The 16,329-nt window shown below is 46.2% G+C and overlaps 7 protein-coding genes across 9 annotated transcripts, besides 1 other annotated feature; 4 read left to right on the top strand and 3 right to left on the bottom strand.

The window, feature by feature from the left end:
* The first annotated feature begins 82 nt into the window (after positions 1-82).
* On the top strand, positions 83-1,322 carry TSTA_039600 (carboxyphosphonoenolpyruvate mutase, putative). Of its 2 annotated transcripts, XM_002481152.1 has the most exons (3): positions 83-301; positions 372-516; positions 588-1,322. In XM_002481152.1, exons 1-3 carry the CDS (start codon positions 173-175, stop codon positions 1,205-1,207), a joined length of 894 nt encoding a protein of 297 aa, XP_002481197.1. In that variant the 5' UTR covers positions 83-172; the 3' UTR covers positions 1,208-1,322. The 2 variants fall into 2 exon arrangements, with proteins under 2 accessions (XP_002481197.1, XP_002481198.1); XM_002481153.1 differs by having other exon boundaries at positions 83-516.
* Positions 1,266-2,037, bottom strand: TSTA_039590 (uncharacterized protein; the record flags this gene model as incomplete). Its single annotated transcript, XM_002481151.1, has 2 exons — positions 1,266-1,295; positions 1,375-2,037. 2 exons carry the CDS (start codon positions 2,035-2,037, stop codon positions 1,266-1,268), a joined length of 693 nt encoding a protein of 230 aa, XP_002481196.1.
* Positions 2,038-2,723: 686 nt separating this feature from the next.
* Positions 2,724-4,721, top strand: TSTA_039580 (LipA and NB-ARC domain protein; the record flags this gene model as incomplete). Its single annotated transcript, XM_002481150.1, has 2 exons — positions 2,724-3,739; positions 3,797-4,721. The coding sequence occupies 2 exons, from the start codon at positions 2,724-2,726 to the stop codon at positions 4,719-4,721; spliced, it is 1,941 nt and encodes a 646-aa protein (XP_002481195.1).
* A 192-nt stretch (positions 4,722-4,913) lies between these two features.
* TSTA_039570 (uncharacterized protein) lies at positions 4,914-5,886 on the bottom strand (the record flags this gene model as incomplete). Its single annotated transcript, XM_002481149.1, has 2 exons — positions 4,914-5,008; positions 5,031-5,886. 2 exons carry the CDS (start codon positions 5,884-5,886, stop codon positions 4,914-4,916), a joined length of 951 nt encoding a protein of 316 aa, XP_002481194.1.
* A 1,235-nt stretch (positions 5,887-7,121) lies between these two features.
* Positions 7,122-8,010, bottom strand: TSTA_039560 (uncharacterized protein; the record flags this gene model as incomplete). Its single annotated transcript, XM_002481148.1, has 3 exons — positions 7,122-7,328; positions 7,400-7,499; positions 7,556-8,010. The coding sequence occupies 3 exons, from the start codon at positions 8,008-8,010 to the stop codon at positions 7,122-7,124; spliced, it is 762 nt and encodes a 253-aa protein (XP_002481193.1).
* Positions 8,011-11,209: 3,199 nt separating this feature from the next.
* TSTA_039550 (uncharacterized protein) lies at positions 11,210-13,643 on the top strand. The gene is made up of 6 exons (XM_002481147.1): positions 11,210-11,346; positions 11,488-12,069; positions 12,146-12,297; positions 12,355-12,528; positions 12,587-12,928; positions 12,986-13,643. Exons 1-6 carry the CDS (start codon positions 11,218-11,220, stop codon positions 13,548-13,550), a joined length of 1,944 nt encoding a protein of 647 aa, XP_002481192.1. The 5' UTR covers positions 11,210-11,217; the 3' UTR covers positions 13,551-13,643.
* Positions 11,362-11,413: a microsatellite.
* A 355-nt stretch (positions 13,644-13,998) lies between the features above and the next one.
* On the top strand, positions 13,999-15,888 carry TSTA_039540. 2 transcript variants are annotated; one of them, XM_002481146.1, is made up of 3 exons: positions 13,999-14,105; positions 14,192-14,754; positions 14,844-15,888. In XM_002481146.1, the coding sequence occupies exons 2-3, from the start codon at positions 14,520-14,522 to the stop codon at positions 15,464-15,466; spliced, it is 858 nt and encodes a 285-aa protein (XP_002481191.1). In that variant the 5' UTR covers positions 13,999-14,105; positions 14,192-14,519; the 3' UTR covers positions 15,467-15,888. The 2 variants fall into 2 exon arrangements, with proteins under 2 accessions (XP_002481191.1, XP_002481190.1); XM_002481145.1 differs by having other exon boundaries at positions 14,017-14,754.
* The last annotated feature ends 441 nt before the right edge of the window (positions 15,889-16,329 follow it).

Raw genomic sequence — 16,329 nt, 5'->3', positions numbered from 1 at the left:
TACATTGGAACACCGGGCCGGTAACGGCCCGGACGGTTGCATGAATATCCTGACGATCAAAGCTTTCATATAAGGGCAGATAGATGCAAGATCATCTGGCTTATGACACATATTCTCATTCTCTTTGTCAGGTATAGAAGTTGTGTACAGAGGCGTTCAAGGAAAACTCAAAATGGATTCAGCTACCAGCCGATTGCGTCAGCTTCTAGCAGACAAAAACAATATCCTTGTATGCCCAGGTGTTTTTGACGGATTGACCGCAAGAATCGCTCTTCAGGCTGGTTTCGATGCTCTATATATGGTAAGAATACATTTACATTGTCAAATAGTCGACCGGATGATATCTTGGAGAGACTAGCTGATGTTGCCAGACCGGTGCCGGGACAGCCGCTTCTGTCCTCGGTATGCCAGACCTTGGAGTACTCACATTGAACGAGATGCGCGGCAATGCAGAAATGATCGCTAATCTGGATCGATCCGTGCCACTTATTGCTGATGCCGATACTGGCTTTGGAGGTAAGAATATGGAATCAAAGGACGCCGCAGACTTTAAGGATATTCATGGTTTACGGCTTATAATACTATAGGCTCTTTGATGATTCATCGAACTGTCACTGAATACATTCGGAGCGGCGTGGCAGCTCTCCATCTGGAAGATCAACCAACCACTAAACGATGTGGACACTTGCGTAACAAGCAAATTGTCGAGGAGACCGAGTTTTTGTCTCGAATCAGCGCTGCAGTCAATGCTCGCGAACAATCTGGTGGTGATATAGTCATCATTGCTCGTACCGATTCGCTTGAGTCTCTTGGCTATGAAAGTGCAGTGCAAAGATTAAAACGCGCAATTACGCTAGGCGCGGATGTCGCTTTTCTTGAAGGAATCACTTCAAAGGAGCAGGCAAAGCAAGTTTGTGAGGACCTCAATCCAACCCCTGTTCTTTTTAATGCTGTGCCTGGTGGAGTGTCGCCGTACCTGTCAGCGCAAGAAGCTCATGACCTTGGATTTCGTATCATTATTTTTCCGGGGTTGTCGTTGGTTGCGGTCTCTGGGGCTGTAAAAGCAGATGCCAAATACCTCAAGGAAACCGGCACGACTCCCGGTAAGGAAGGTAGTCCTAAAGAATTATTCAATATCTTGGGATTGAAGGAGGCCATGCATATAGACGCTGCAGCAGGCGGCAAACTCTACGAAAAGGGTGTCTAGCTATTTATCATTCTTGGAAGCTGGTATTAGTGTGTGGACTCAGGTGATGCAATTACGTTTATACCGCAGCAACATTTGATGGCCTTCGCTAGCAAAATTAAAATTACCAAAGACCGAACACATACACTAATATCTTAGATTCGGTGTAAGGAAGCCGCTACCCGTACAGCATGCTTAATCTCTGCTCCCTCGAGATAACCTTTGATCTTGCCAAATTCCTTGAAACTTTCTGTCTCTGCAAATTTGAGGTGGTTTTCAATAGCACCCCAACCACTGAAGAGCACAAATTCGTCCTTCATATTGGTCTCCACGTCCTCGGTCTTCTCCGGATCCAATCTCCATCCACCTCCAATACTCGACGCTTTAGTAAATTCAAGAAGATGGTGTTTGTTTGTGGCAAGTGTACTCTGAAAATCTCCCCTTTTCAGAGGATTTATGAAATAGCGACTGATGGCAATCACTGGTGCAGCCAACGGAATGCCTGAACATTCACTTTCAAGATTGACTGAATCCGGAGATAGAGTACCAGGACTGACATCAAGATGCTGTAACCAGGCTACTTCCAAGTTGTCCTGTAGCTGTAACATAATATCTTGGTTCGTCTTTGACGGAATCCATTTTTCCATATGTGTTTCCACAGATTCCCAGCCACCGACAAGATACAAGTAAGATGGATCTTCTACCTGGGTCAGGAGATAGACGGGATACGAGGCGTAGGACGCCTGGTCTTTAATTCCTGATAAAAGCTTTGCTTTGACTGCCTCGTTTTCTGGAGAGTCGATGCTCTTGTTGTTCTTGAAATGGAATAGAGCAAGTTCTGTGACTGGCATGATAGGTACGACCTCGGTGATAGAAGATCGAGCGGGTTTGAGATTATGTGCGGAGTGTTCTTCTAGACGATGAGTGTAGTGTAATTATTCAGGCGGAGTTGAGACAAGTAGTATTTCCCTCGACAAACTGACATTGAAAATGCTTATGAACAGTTCGGATTGGAGTGTGTGTGCGAAGAAAGTCAGACGCCAGTGGACAGCCAAATTACTAGTAATACGAGTGAAGAGGCGACTTCGCGGACAGTCCACGGATATTCCGAGACTATATCTCAGAATTTACTTAGAGGATATTATTTATTTTATTTAGCCTTCAGTTGCTGAAAAATAGGCTTATTCATACGCCAACCATGTCCTTCGATGTTTCGAGGTCTTGTCAGGACAGAATGCCGAATTGTACAATTAACCTTAATACATCGTGATACACGTCGTTTAGTGAGAAGAATACGGATAAGGTGATACGAGACGGTAACAATACACAAAATACACTTCAGCCAATCATGGATCTTCGATAAGTTCGGATTCTGCGGAATGACGGAGGCTTCATCAACCTCGACTTTCTGTTCTTTCTTTTTCTCGGTTTGTCAGTTGTGCGACATTCTTTGCATCTGCTCAGTCTTCAACATGGCTCGCATACGAACTCCATAACCAAGAGTATAACACTCATCATCGACAACAAAACAAATATCATGTCCGGACAGGAGCAGGGTGTCATACGACATGGTGTTCCGCCTCCCCCCTACAGCGAGAGGGAAACAGTCCCGGTGCAATTCCAGATTCGACGGAAACCGATCAGCGTCGACAAACTTGGCAGCAAGAAAGACACTACTGTCTTGGGGCACGATGGCATACATACATTGGCATCTAGTAAGGATGAGGCAGAACACCTAGCAGACCCGATTCGTACTCCGTATATACCACCTCACACCACATCTCCGCCGCCTATACGTACTGTAATTACGGATGGCGAACTGACCGCCAGTCCGTCGTCGACATCGGGCAGCGCCATTCCTTCTCAGCAAGATACTACAAGCACCAGTCTGTCATTCGTAAGCGACACATCGCCAGCGACGGAGTCGGCATCTGGGAGTTGGAAAAAAGCTGCTGCGGGACATGCTCAAAAGGCATTTCAGGAAGCAAGACATTTTGTTGGGGGCTTGATAGAGCATCCCAGTGTCAGTAATAAACACTACACCATTTTACGACACTCTCATGGCGTAGTATTCTATCAGGGAAGTAATACATTTCTTGCTATCTCTATATTCGTGGACGAGCCATTACCGAAGGACCGTACAATATGGATGCAGTGTAAAGGCTGGTCTGGAAAGACAGGGATGAAGGCAAAGGCACTGTTTGGCCTCAATGATAGCTGGCTCAATGTTACGCCAACTCTGGCTATTCAGCCGGATCAGGTGAACCCCAATGATGAACGTGCCTGGCAGAGAGATATCAAACGGTTTCGGAAGAAGGCTTCTGGGACGCCTCTAGAACATCATGTGCTTCGAGAAACTGCCATCATTCGCGTCCCCGTCGAGACTGCCGACGGATACTATCAGCTAGTTCTGTGCCGCGGCGATCAGAAGCGCAAAGTTCTCTGCACCAGTCCAGTATTTCGAGTGATCTCAACCTCATCAGATCCATCAACTTTACGAGGGGCAAGTTTGAGCACATTACCGATTGAATTAGGGCTGTGGATAGGCGGACTGTACGCGCAGAATACGGCGAGCACTATCGTTTCCCCGATAACGTCTCGGATACAAAGTGCGTATCAACCGCTTATGCCGTCGGGAAAAACACAATTTGCTCTTCAGACTGCATATATGGCCAGTGGCTTGGAAGACCGCATCGACACAAGTATCGAGGATGCCGGCGGTCGTTATGAACAAATGGAGACCGAAGCTTTCTCTCGGCTCGGTCCGACAGATGTCAGCATTGAGAACGGCCCAACCGCACCGTATCCGGTCGACTTTGTCGCGAAGATCGATGTACAAGTCTCTACATCCTCATATGATCTGAACGGGCTGCCAAAGAAGATTAACCTAAGGAGCGTTCCTGAGCGGATTTTGCCACGGTTAGACGGCCATTATTTCGCTTGGTGCAAACTTCTCCATACCACCAAACCAAATACCAATATTGGCGACGAGAAGAAGATTGAACCGGGGCAGCCTTGGCTGAAATGTATTATTTCTGCCTCAAGCGTTGTCTTCGAAGAGTGGGTATCCAATGTGCGCTCGCGCAAAGCATTGAAAATCATCACATCCATAAAAATCATTGAGGATATTGATATTCCGCCAACTACCCAGGTACAGATACGTATCATGGGATTCATCCGTCCACCTAAACCAACCACTGCCCCGGTTAACCATCCTAGTGGCGAAGGCGAAGGCGAACAGCAAATGGTCCTAGATATCTGCGATATTGAACTTTCATGTAGCACGCTGGACAACCCTACATGGCAGCCTGACTATATACCCGGTTCTCTAAGTAGCCATAGATCTGTTGATGGCAGTGAACCCGAGAAACAAGCTGGCCTTTGGGACAAAGCCAAAGATGGATATGCTAATGTGCGTCTCAAAGGCCAAACAATGGTTGGACAGATTCCATTCCATCGTGTGGGTATTAGAACGCCGACGGATGAACTCAAGGATAAGAACCTCGCAGTTACTGGGTTTTATATACAGCGGTGAGAGGCCCTTGGGATTGAATTTTATGATTGACATGAGATGATTTACGGAACTTTTCTGTTTTCTAACCCCTTTTTTCGGTCAAATTATTCATGTTCACATAGCAAATAATTCCGATCATCATGTAATATACATCAGCTAAGCACTACTTACCCAGATCATGTCTATTTAGAGAATATTATCAATTTTAATAATCTAACGCTTTTCAGAATTCCATTTCCCAATCTCCAACGAAATCCACATTGTGCCCGAGCATCCATTACACAAGATAACAAAGTCAAGCAACGTGCCTGCTCGTTGGAAACGAAAAACTATCTCTCTGCGCCAGCACAGCCAGCAAAGTCAAAACAGCAATCAAGACATCAACCTCATCAGAATCAATCACCATAACCCCACCAGGTATGACCTTGCCATTGTCACTTTGATACCTTCCAATCTCTATCTTCTTGGTCGAACCAACGCCCTTGTATAGACTGAGAACGGCACCTCCGCCGGGGAACAAGGTCTTGTTCACATCCCATGCATACGAAACGGAGTCATGCACAAAGCTCTGGCTACGTCGTGTGGCATTCGTCGGTCGAACGGTGATCGGATGCGAGGAGTGAAGCGAATTGGAAGGGAAAGTGATATTCGTTACGCCAAATGCCAGTAGCGGTGATGATGATTCCGCCAATACGATCTCGTTTCGATTTTCTTTTTGGTGTTCTTGTGCATCCTCCAGGTTCTGTAGCTTTTGTTTACGAATGGAGTCGACGTCACTTTCGCTGTCCAGAGCATCTAATAATCTCCGATCGTATACCGGTTTAGTTGCTGTCAACTTGGAGTCGTTATACCAATGAGTCCTTGACAGTTTGAATATGACAGAAGGATTCGGAATATCCTCCGCTGCATTCTGGTCATTAGAGATTGCAGCGAGTGCTATTTCCTTTGCTTGTGCCATGACATCTTCATTGAATCCGACATAGTCATCGGTGAACCAGCTGACGGATGAACGGTCAAAGTGAGATGAGAAATCGAAGATGGGGGTGCTCTTTTTGCCGGGTGCCCAGATACCGGTCTCGGGGATGTAGACAAGTTGGTTGAAATGGAGGAGAGATGGGTCGTTACGAGTGTCAAGTGGTAGTTTGAGGATGGACGTCGTCTTTGTGGTTGTCACTGTTGGTGCCATTTTGTTCCTTTTTTGAATTCCAACTTGTTGTATGCTCAAATTGTCTCAAGTCCGGGGGAAACCGAGCTGATTTATTCTGTTCAAGATGGTGGTCTTTCCAAGGTTGGATCCCGATATCTAATTATGTACCTAGCCTACGGTACCTCTTGCCGATACCGTCTTGCTCGGCTGTTTAATTGCGTGCCACGTAGAATAGTGCCGTCTTGCACAGTTTGACTGTGAGTACTTTTGTCAGCGATGAAGATATAGATCTGCAAGATATATCTTCTTTCAGCCAGGGCAGATGAAAGAAGGATGGATCGAATAAATCACTCATCCACGAGACCTTCCTGTTCGATGCGGGGTTAGAAGCTTACACAGCCCCCGATTGACTTTCACTGATCTGATTGCTCGATGCCGACTGGGTTCCCCAATCTGGTATACTCTGATATCTTAGCTCCGGCGCCTCATTCTCTTCATGGTCTAGGTACATGGCTTTTTTGGATTCGCGATCCCGAAACCGGCAGCTCGAACTGTCACGTTAAGAGGTCGAAGACAGCTAATAGGTACACCATCCCGACATATCCGAGATAAAGGAAGAGGGTCGCCTCATTCCATCTTCAGAGATTACGCAGTGTATCAGCCGACTAGCGATAAGATCGGCTTATATTTCTGCAAAGCACATATGCCCAGTTCCAGTATACAGTACGTGCTCTTCTAAAATTCAGCGGTGACAAGTTAGATGACCAATTAAGAATTGACTGATAAGGAAACGGTCTTCATGAAAGGACACGGCTTAAGTATTTGGAATCAAAGTAATAGCAATAATCATTTATGACCCATTATGAATAAGCAATGCGTCCAGGAACAATACAGCTTATAACAAATGTTGCAATATTGACCTGATTGCTGTCTATCAATGTCGCGTCTTTTTGCCTTTTTGGGGTTATTGCCCTAAACCCTAAAAGTCTGACTGAAGTCATGAAGAAACATTGACTTACGCTTCCAAGCTTGCTAATAAGACTTTCTAGTTTCAGCAATCTAATTTGATATTTTCGATTTTTACTACATCTTAAACTCTCAAGGTGTCCAAGACGGCCAAGTATGAACATCTTGGGACTCGATCAGACAGCTGTGAACAATTTCAACTCTATATATCACCAGAGGTACATGGTATATTTCCCAACATGGTTCTAAGTCACATATGTACAATCGCAGTGTAGAGAACATATCGACCACAATGGGCCTTGTATGAACTAGGCCGGCTGGTTAGGGTTTGCAGCGCAGGCTGCACCAACACAGCAAGTGTATGTCCCGGTTTGGCACGTTCCAAAGCTGTTGGCGCCGCTGTCGCTGGGGAATGTGTAAGCAGCCCCAGCACAGGGCTTGAAAAAGTCCGTGGGAGCAGTAGCAAACTGATCAGCACGGAGCGGGTTGACGCAAGCGTTTTGGCCATCGTCATCCTGTTGAGGATACTATTAGACAAATCCACCCGAGGTCTAGGGCGAAGGTTTCATCTTTGTGTGAAACTTACAGGGCAGGTGTTAAGGTTGAACAAGTTCTTGTTGCATCCACTGACTACGGTATCGTCAAGACCACCACAGTGGCAGACAATGGCAACAGAGAAACCGTCACTACCCGGATATCAGTATTCTTAGTCTTTTAAAGAAGCAGGAAGAATAATGCTTACACGTAGCTGACATCGATGTCACCCACAGCAACACTTTCCCCATACGGAACCACGAAGTTGGCCTCAATCAAACTGTCATCGCCGGTTAGTCCCCAACGAGCATCATTGATAGCCAGGTTTCCAATCCAGTTGGTTGGGACAGCAATGGAAGCTGTCTCACCGTTTGTCATGGTACCAGGGACTGTGTTTCCGGAGACCGGGGTTGGTGCACTTGGGTTCGTGTCGAGGGCGGTGGTGATTGTATCTCCATGGCTATTGACGACGACAATGGTCATGCACTCGGGAGGGTTTGCATATTTGATACCAGCAGCAATGCTACGGGTGGTCATGGCACCATCGATAGCAAGTCCGTGTGTAGCGAATCCGCTGGCTGGGGTAGGTGCAGGAGTAGGGTTTGGCAAGGCTTGGCTTGTAGTAGCCAAAGCCAGCAAATAGAGGAAAGAGACTGCATTCATTCTACTTTTATCTTCCCAACACCAAAGGGGGGGGGGGTGGAAAGAAGAAAAGAAAAGAAAAAAATATGAATAGCGTATAAGGTCACGTAGGTTGGATATGAAGGAGTGACTAGCTACGATCTAGAATATCGAATGATGAGAGTTGAGGCTGTGGCATTCGAGTGAAGACCATTCAGAGGTTAGCACAACTGATATATATACCTCCTGGATTATACAGCCTCGTATTTTGTTGCTTGTTTAGGTACGGACCCTGTGTTCTGTGCTCACCGACATAGAACAGGCCAGAACCTGATTGTTGGGCTATTCCCTGAGTGTTCGTCCCTTCAAGCTGACGAGCCATAAGTCACTCTAGTTATAGTTACCTAGGTATGGTCTATCTGAAACTTTGGTGATGCTACTTGGTGTACAGAAAGGACGCTGTTGGCACGTGGTAATACGATGCTACAAAGTAAGCCATCCTACGCTTGTTTGCTGTGGGGATCTTCCACTCTTGATAGTAAAAGCAAAAGGAACATGTAATCTTATAGCTTTGAAGTCCAGAATCTACTAGACATATGACTACTTGTCGGTCTAAAACCATCTTGTTAGCACATCAAATGACCGGGACCCCTATCTACAAACTACGGAATCGAAGCATTCGCCCCAATTACTGTTCGGTAGTAAATGGACCAGGGATTGTAATTCTATATGCACGCTTTTTGACCAGAGAGATGCTAAAAGTGATCTATGATATAGAATTAACTCTCTGAAAGACCTATCTTTTTATTGAAATATTTGATTTCATCAACTGCCATCTATCACAAGGTGTTGGCAAGGTGTCCTGTCAGCGTTGCAACAACATTATATATCTAAGATCAGTTTGGTGCGCTGGATATCTCTTATGCATATGTAGTCCCTTTTGTTCTATGTATTGACTAATTCCAGTGAAGAAAACAGCTATGTACAAAATAGTCAGACTTAGACATTAAGCTAGGGGCTAAAATGCTATATTTGGTTCGTACCACATACGCAGGATCTCTTAGCCAACTACCTTATATTAAGGTTACATCCCCGTAGGATAGGACACCTCGAATTCCTGGACCATGAACCGGGAATATTATGCGATCAAACATCCTAGCCAACTGTCATAATATGCGCAGGTGCTGGACTATGTTGGTGTTGGTTGGTCATCCAAACGCGAACTACCGTATAAATTGAGTCAGACTGCAGACTTCAGTTGTTTGGATCATGACAGGAAATAAGGAACAGCAACCTGCGGCTCAACTCTACGAGTTTCTGCTATAATTTTTACCTAGGTAGATTAACAGGAAGTGAGATTTAATATCAATCAACATCTTTGCGTCTCTTTATTATAACTTCATACAGATGGCCGAAATTGATATCGGACTGTCCTCACACTAATCTCACGGTGAATGAGGGAAAGGTATGAGTCTTGCCCAGTCTTCCACAGTTTCCTTATAGATATCCATAGGAAGGCCAAACTTCAAGGGATTGGAAGAGAATACGACCGTGGCCTTTCATGGCTACCCGTCCTATGTAAATCCGGTACAGTCTCATCTGCTAGGTTGGAGCAACAGGCATGATGAATCATAGGTATCTTTCCATAGTGTATCACCTCATTGCGCACAACTTTTTGTCTAGCTTGTTAATCTCAACACAACAACACAGGTCCTGGTAGATGCCGAACCTCAAAACTACCTAGGTAGGGGACATCGTAGTTGCGGCTCCCAGGGTACCAGCTAGTTTACCAGAACACTGAGACATATTCTATGCCAGTCATCAAGCAATCGATATTTACAATATCCATAGATGGAATATTCTTTCCGGCTTTTTGCTGTACTTGTTATGAAGACAGGGCTGAGTTCGCAATCATGTTAAAGACCTCAGGATGGTATGTAAATAACCCTAACCCCGAAGAGATATCTTCTAAACAACCATGCCTTTACGTCTTGGGCAACCTTGGAAATCAACATTGGTGTGTTTCCAGTTTTCTAATATGTATTAATTCTTTTATTGGCGAGTCATTGAGCTGATCGACACGGGATCAGTCTGATCTAGGTACCTATGTTTTATTCGTCACCAATAATTCCTCCGGAAACAATATCTGACAACCGCCAGTAACCCGGGTCAGCAAAGAGTAGATTTGAGGTCAATTAAACGTCAACCGAACATCAGAACACAGATAGAGTAGTTACACGCGGAGAAACGAAAGATGATCAAGCCTTAGAACTGCTAGGTCCCCGGGTCCCTGTGGCAAAATATATGGGCGAACTGAATCTCATCCTCATTTTTTTGCTACCCGTCCACTCAGATGCGGATCTACTGATATTTCCGTGCTTGTCAATGACGAACGTCGCTGATCAGCTTAGAAGCAGGAATCTGAAGCAGGTTTCAAGGAGCTTTGTCTCCTGGAATGGGGAGGGTGCATGACTCATTTATCCGGTGGGGAAGATTGCTGATGGATAACAACGACCTGAGAAGTGATCTACGTATGACTTTTGAGGTTTTGGTTTTACGTATAACTACAGCTCTTTCAAGCTGTTGGCCATTATTATCACAAGGATTGATTCCCGGAGAGTTTGCTACTGTAGGGTGCCTAGGTAAGATGTTTAGTTCACATAGTGACAATGGCGATATTCGCTTGTCTTCTCCTTATTCGAGTAAATGATGTACGTATTTGGGTAAATGCTAGTAGTAATCATACCTGGTAATGGCAAATCTGGCGCCCCACCGAGTAAAAGCTGCCTCTATTCAGGAAACAACAAGAGCTACTAACTTGTATGGCCGGCTTGGTGCGAGGCAAGTCAACTGACTGTCGTACCATATCTAATTATGACCTAAACCCTGAGAGTTCACCAAATTTCATATCTTCTATCTCGTCATTGGCCCGGTGTATTCCTGATTGGGCGGGATACTATATCCAGCTCGCCAAGCAGCTGCTTCTATTTTCCCCTTCGTTATGCGACGAATCTGACAGGATCCACGACCGGCAATGTTAGGAAACGACTGAACTGTCCTGGGCAAGCCTGGGTAAGGTACAGTACTAGAAACAGGGAAAAGGATTAGGCACGCAGGCATCGCAGTACACGAACTCCCAGCACGGCGCTATCGGCCTCACCCTCCCATCAAACCCACGTCTCTTCTTATTTTGGCTGCTGAAACCATGAACCATCGTCCGTCCTTGCCAAAGACCCTCTCATCGTCGGCATGTCGTCGAACAACCCAATAACCCAAGTGTCGTCGACGGTTCAACGCTCATGGACTGCGGAAAGTAAGCACAAAACGCGGAAAAATGTCAGCTCGGCGTGTAGGGCGTGCAAAGCACGCAAGCTGAAGGTACCATTGTTCCCCTCTTCTTCTTCTTCTTCTTCTTCTTCTTCTTCTTCTTCTTCTTCTTCTACTTGTTGTTGTTGTCGTTGTACTTCTAGCGAGGTTTCATCCTGTTTGATGGATGACAGCGTGTGATAATGATTGCAGTGTAGTGGTATACCTCCGTGCGAAACCTGCGTCAAGTCCAAACAAGAATGTATTATCGATGCCGAGGGGGACCAACGCCGAAAGCTCAATCTGAAGAGAAAAGTTGATAGTCTAGAGAATGACCGCCAGTTTTTAATCCGCCTACTCGAAAGCCTTCGTACGGGTAAAGAAGGCCACATTACTGAGTTGCTCAGCTACATCCGTTCATCGTCCAGTCTCGACGCGATCAAGTCCTTCCTCGACAGTCATAACCCACAAACCGAGATCGGACCAACGCCTCACTTAACGGAGATCTTCACGGAGCTAGAGCGACTTCAACAATCTCGACAGGGTCCACCGACGACACTGGCTGTCCGGCAGTTCGCAGACACTCCTCTCGTCACAGTACCAGCGAAGCCGTGGACGACTGCAACTAGTGACGATACCTTTGTTTCCCACTTGATCTCTCTTTGGCTCACATGGCAATACCCCTGGTTCAATTGCATCGATCCGGTGATTTTCATCAATGCTATGCAGTCGAAAGATTTGCAATCATCCTTGTGCTCACCATTTCTTGTCAATGCAATGCTAGCTCAAGCCTCTGTAAGTTTGTCTTTCATCGAAATAGAGACTTTTTCCACTTCCCGCGAGTTGCTGATGGACGTCCCGACGACCTAAGTTTTTCGCCGATAACCCCGAAGCTTGCGCGATTAGTGGCGATGTCCGGACCAAGGGGAATCATTTCTACACAGAAGCGAAAAGGCTACTGGATGATGAGGAGGGACGGATATCTATACCATCCATCCAGGGCTTAGGAATCATGTTCGAATGGTAATGAACCTGATAACCTCATTTGAAATGTGATCATACATGCCTAATGGAGGACAGTGCCTGTGCTATGGGGAAAGATCGGGCAGGATGGGTATACGCCATTCAAGCTGTTGAAGGAATGAGGACAATTCGCAGAAAACAAACCCGCCTGATGCTTGAAACCGGGTTATCTACAGCAAATCTTGAGCTGCTGATACATCGCATTGAGCTCAGCCACTTTAATATCTTTGTGTGAGTTGTTCATTAAATTGCATGGTTATGCCCTGACTGACTAGGTGGCTGCATCCAGTTCCGGCGCGTTGGTGCTCCAGATTCCTCCTCAGGTCAAGAAGCCGTTCGAGTACTGCCTGGCAACCACCTGTGACATCGACAAAGACGTATTTGTGCCGTATCCACGTTGCGGAAGGCGGCTACCAGCCCACAACAATTGCATACTAAACACATCGGCACAAATGGGGGAGATAGTCTGGGACATCTCGACTTTTATCGGCCGGGAAGAAGGGACATTCACGCAGGTTGACTTGGTGGATGGGGTCCAGAAATGGCATGCACGTCTTACCCGGTGTTGGGAATTGCGGTCCAGATGTATCGACTGTGAGCGAAATCCTGTACCGGGCATTTTCACGCTGTAGTGAGTTGTTCGCTCTTGAGGCAATCATTGGTGTAACCGGAGCTAACTGGCGTACAGCATGTATTACCATACTATCATCATTACTATGTATGCCTTTCTCAAGACTATACCATCAGAAGCAGATGACCGTCTTTTAGAACGGGCGGAACGCGCACAACAGATATGCTTGTCGTCTGCTCACACAGTCGCGCAACTCACGAAAGCCCAGCAATTACATTGGGGACCGGATCCCGGCCCCCTCGCAAACGCACACTTTATCACCATTTCTCTATATGTTTTGATGGAAGATCTGAAAACTCCCGAGAGCCATCAGGCATTTATGAGTCTATGTCGAGCTCACATCCACTATGCCAGACGGTGGCCGTTACACCGCGGTACGGCGAGGATGGTGCAGTTAACCGCACAGCGTATGAAAGATCCGCTTCCGCACGACGTGGTGGCACATTTCAGAGAGTTCGAGGAGCGATATTGGAAGCCTGACAGCGAACGACGATTCAGTAGTCGGTACCCCAACTTCGCCATAGCGATTCGGCGGGGCGTGGATTATTTGCCGGATGATTTGGAGTTGGATGCGTTTCTGGAGAAATGGGTGAATTTGGACGATGAGACGCGGATGGATTGAGCTGAGAGCGCGGAGTTTCGTATGACCATGGGAAGGGTTGGCACATGTGTGTTGTTCATCTGTGCGATTTTTTCAAGTGAAACAATTACTTGCAATTTGTTGAAGAGATGGAGAGGCTCAGAGTGTCGTCGTAGCTAGATTAGGATAGTGTCGCACCTTCCTTCTTCGAGACCGAGTCATGTGCTTGCCTACTTAAAGCTCATCTTCTTCTGTTCATCCTCTTCTACTTGTACTTCTACTTCTCTCTGTCAATATCGTCGTTCATCTTACACTCGACAAATTCTGCTAAGCATTCGTATATAAACTAGCGCCATTATTATCGCGACATAAATTCAGGACACCTCTCGTCTCTTGCTCCACGGCCTCCACCGATCCATTTTCCGCGCAAGCCACAAAGCGAAACGAACCACACACTAGCCCACACCGAACCTCTTAAGTTCTCCGATAGAATTTGCTGTTGGTCGCTGGACTTGACGTAAGTGAATTACAGAAATCGGGTTTCATACGTTCAAGAGATCGGCTGGCTGCTTTGTACACGGCGCACTGGATTAAATTGTTCGTGGTACCGACAAGCAACCACACCGGCAACTCACTCACCTGCAACCTATCCAAAAAGATCTCCAACTAACCCAGCGAGACAGCAGCCGCATAGGAATTCTTATCCACGAGGCCCCTCCCACCAATGACCTATCAAATCCCCACAGACACACAAGATCTCCAGGCGAGCGCAAACTAAAGCCAACTAGTGCGGGGTAACGTAAGCTGTCAGATCTCGATCCGCCCTTTCCCAGGAGTCTGATACAGTCCAAATCAGGTGTTGTGCGCTTTAACTCTGCTTGTTTTGAAGTTTCCGCAATCGTCTGTTGTCACAGCATATGCCTGATTGCAGGTCCCAGTGCCTGTGCTCGATCGCATCTACAGCCGCAACGTCAAGAGAAGGGTGGTCACGCAGGGGAAGGGCGCTGAAAGATGTTGCAGGTTCACTCTGATCCAATCCACACCCAAACCATCTCGGCGGGAAAACATGCCTACTCACTGTTGACGAGGGTGTCTATTCGCTGGCCGCCGGAGGAGCCATACGAAAATACCGACACAACTGTCATCAGTGTCAACAACTTCTTCGTGGATCTGCGTGTTGAAAAGGAATCGAGGAGATTGGACTGGGCGATCGCTGGTGTACGCCTAGTGGATCAAAATGATTCCAGTATGTGTGTTTTTTTTTTTTATGTTTTTTTTTCCCCTATATATAATTCTTACCCAGTGTCGTCGGTTAAACTAACCTCGCTCTCGTAGGAAGAGTAACATTTCTGCATACGATTAATTCGCGCAACACCTTCCAACACGTCGATACCGGCGTATTTACACCGTTAGAAAATGGCGACGAAATGGAGACCGGAACTATGATACGACCAGGGGATGGCCCCGGTGCGTTCCCTCGACCGTACGAAGAAGTCTGGCGACACAAGCGGGCCCCCCATGTACCTGGGCCAAACATAGCATGGATTCTCGAGGGTGCTGGATCTCGTGTATCACTTACACAGAATTCCGACGGCATTGGTTCGGAAGAAAGTAAGGAGGTCGAGACTTTTCTTGCTCGACTGGGCGGAGTATACATTGCTGTCCGCCAACCCACTCGCATTGTGCAAACACCGCTACCCAATGGAAGTTTCACGTTTCAAAAATTTGGCGATATGGAAGGTGTCAGTGTCCGACATGAGGAGTACGTCCAGAAAAGAGGATGGATCGAAAAGTTCGTGACAGGACCCGAGGGCAGAGATTTGCCAACCATGCAAAAGAATAAGACCAGTGACTTTGCACTGGCCCAAGAAGGCAAGGGGAACTGGAGGAAACCGTCGCAAAAGGTGACGATTCGTGGCGAAGAATATGTTGTCCGTGGGTTTGCCGATATCGCTTGAGTGTTGTGTACACACGTTGGATGTTTGATTCGCCATTGCGCAAGTCGATTCGATTTGACTTTTTTTGCTGTTAAATTTCTCGTGCCTTTCTTTGCTTTTCATTTTTGATACCATCTTGCTTTCTTTACATTTTTACCCATCTATTTTCTGGAATGCATGTCCTTGAAGCTATCCATATGTTTTCAGCAGTTTATCTTCAATTGTTAGTGGCTGCATTCCAGTTTTGTCTTTACTATGATATATCTATGTATATTTCTCGTGATCATCTGCTTCTGCCATTTGCTTCATGTCCCTTTCCTTTCTGACCGCACCGCTGCTTCAATTGTTCAACGTTAGTCAGCGGCATGGTCTTTTTGGCGTTTGGGCTATGCTATGCTCTGTGATTAATTGATGCTCAAAATATGATAGAATTTGGGTCTTTTGTTGTTGCTGATCCTCTGTAAGCCTCAACTATCTGGATGAGAGTAGACCGATCCTGTCTAATATCTGGTAACAACAACACACATATCCTAAGCGAAAAAAAAAAAAAGAAACAATGATTGATCTAAAAAATATTTATGAAAAATTTCATACAAGACGGCGAGTCAAGACTCAAGTCCTAGGTACAGTACACCCTAGCCGGATGCGGCTCCCAACAAGAGGGCTAACTTTTCCGTCTCTGGGAAGTTGGACCATGTTTCCTTTTTCTTTTTCTCGACTTTCATCATGGTGAACGCAAGGAAAAGATGCTTCCGTCGCTAACCCAAAAGCAAAATCAAATAACCTGCTTTATCAGGACCCTGGTCCCATGTTACATGGGTCTAACTAACCTTGGCAACTGGTGAGAAAGTAACCAGCTCCAGCCTTTCTCGCTCAAGGGAAAA

The sequence above is a fragment of the Talaromyces stipitatus genome, genomic scaffold (genome assembly GCF_000003125.1).
Source record: "Talaromyces stipitatus ATCC 10500 scf_1105507295541 genomic scaffold, whole genome shotgun sequence".
Taxonomy (NCBI): Eukaryota; Fungi; Ascomycota; class Eurotiomycetes; order Eurotiales; family Trichocomaceae; genus Talaromyces; species Talaromyces stipitatus.
Note: the sequence above shows the minus strand (reverse complement) of the source record. Positions and strands in the feature narration are given on the sequence as shown.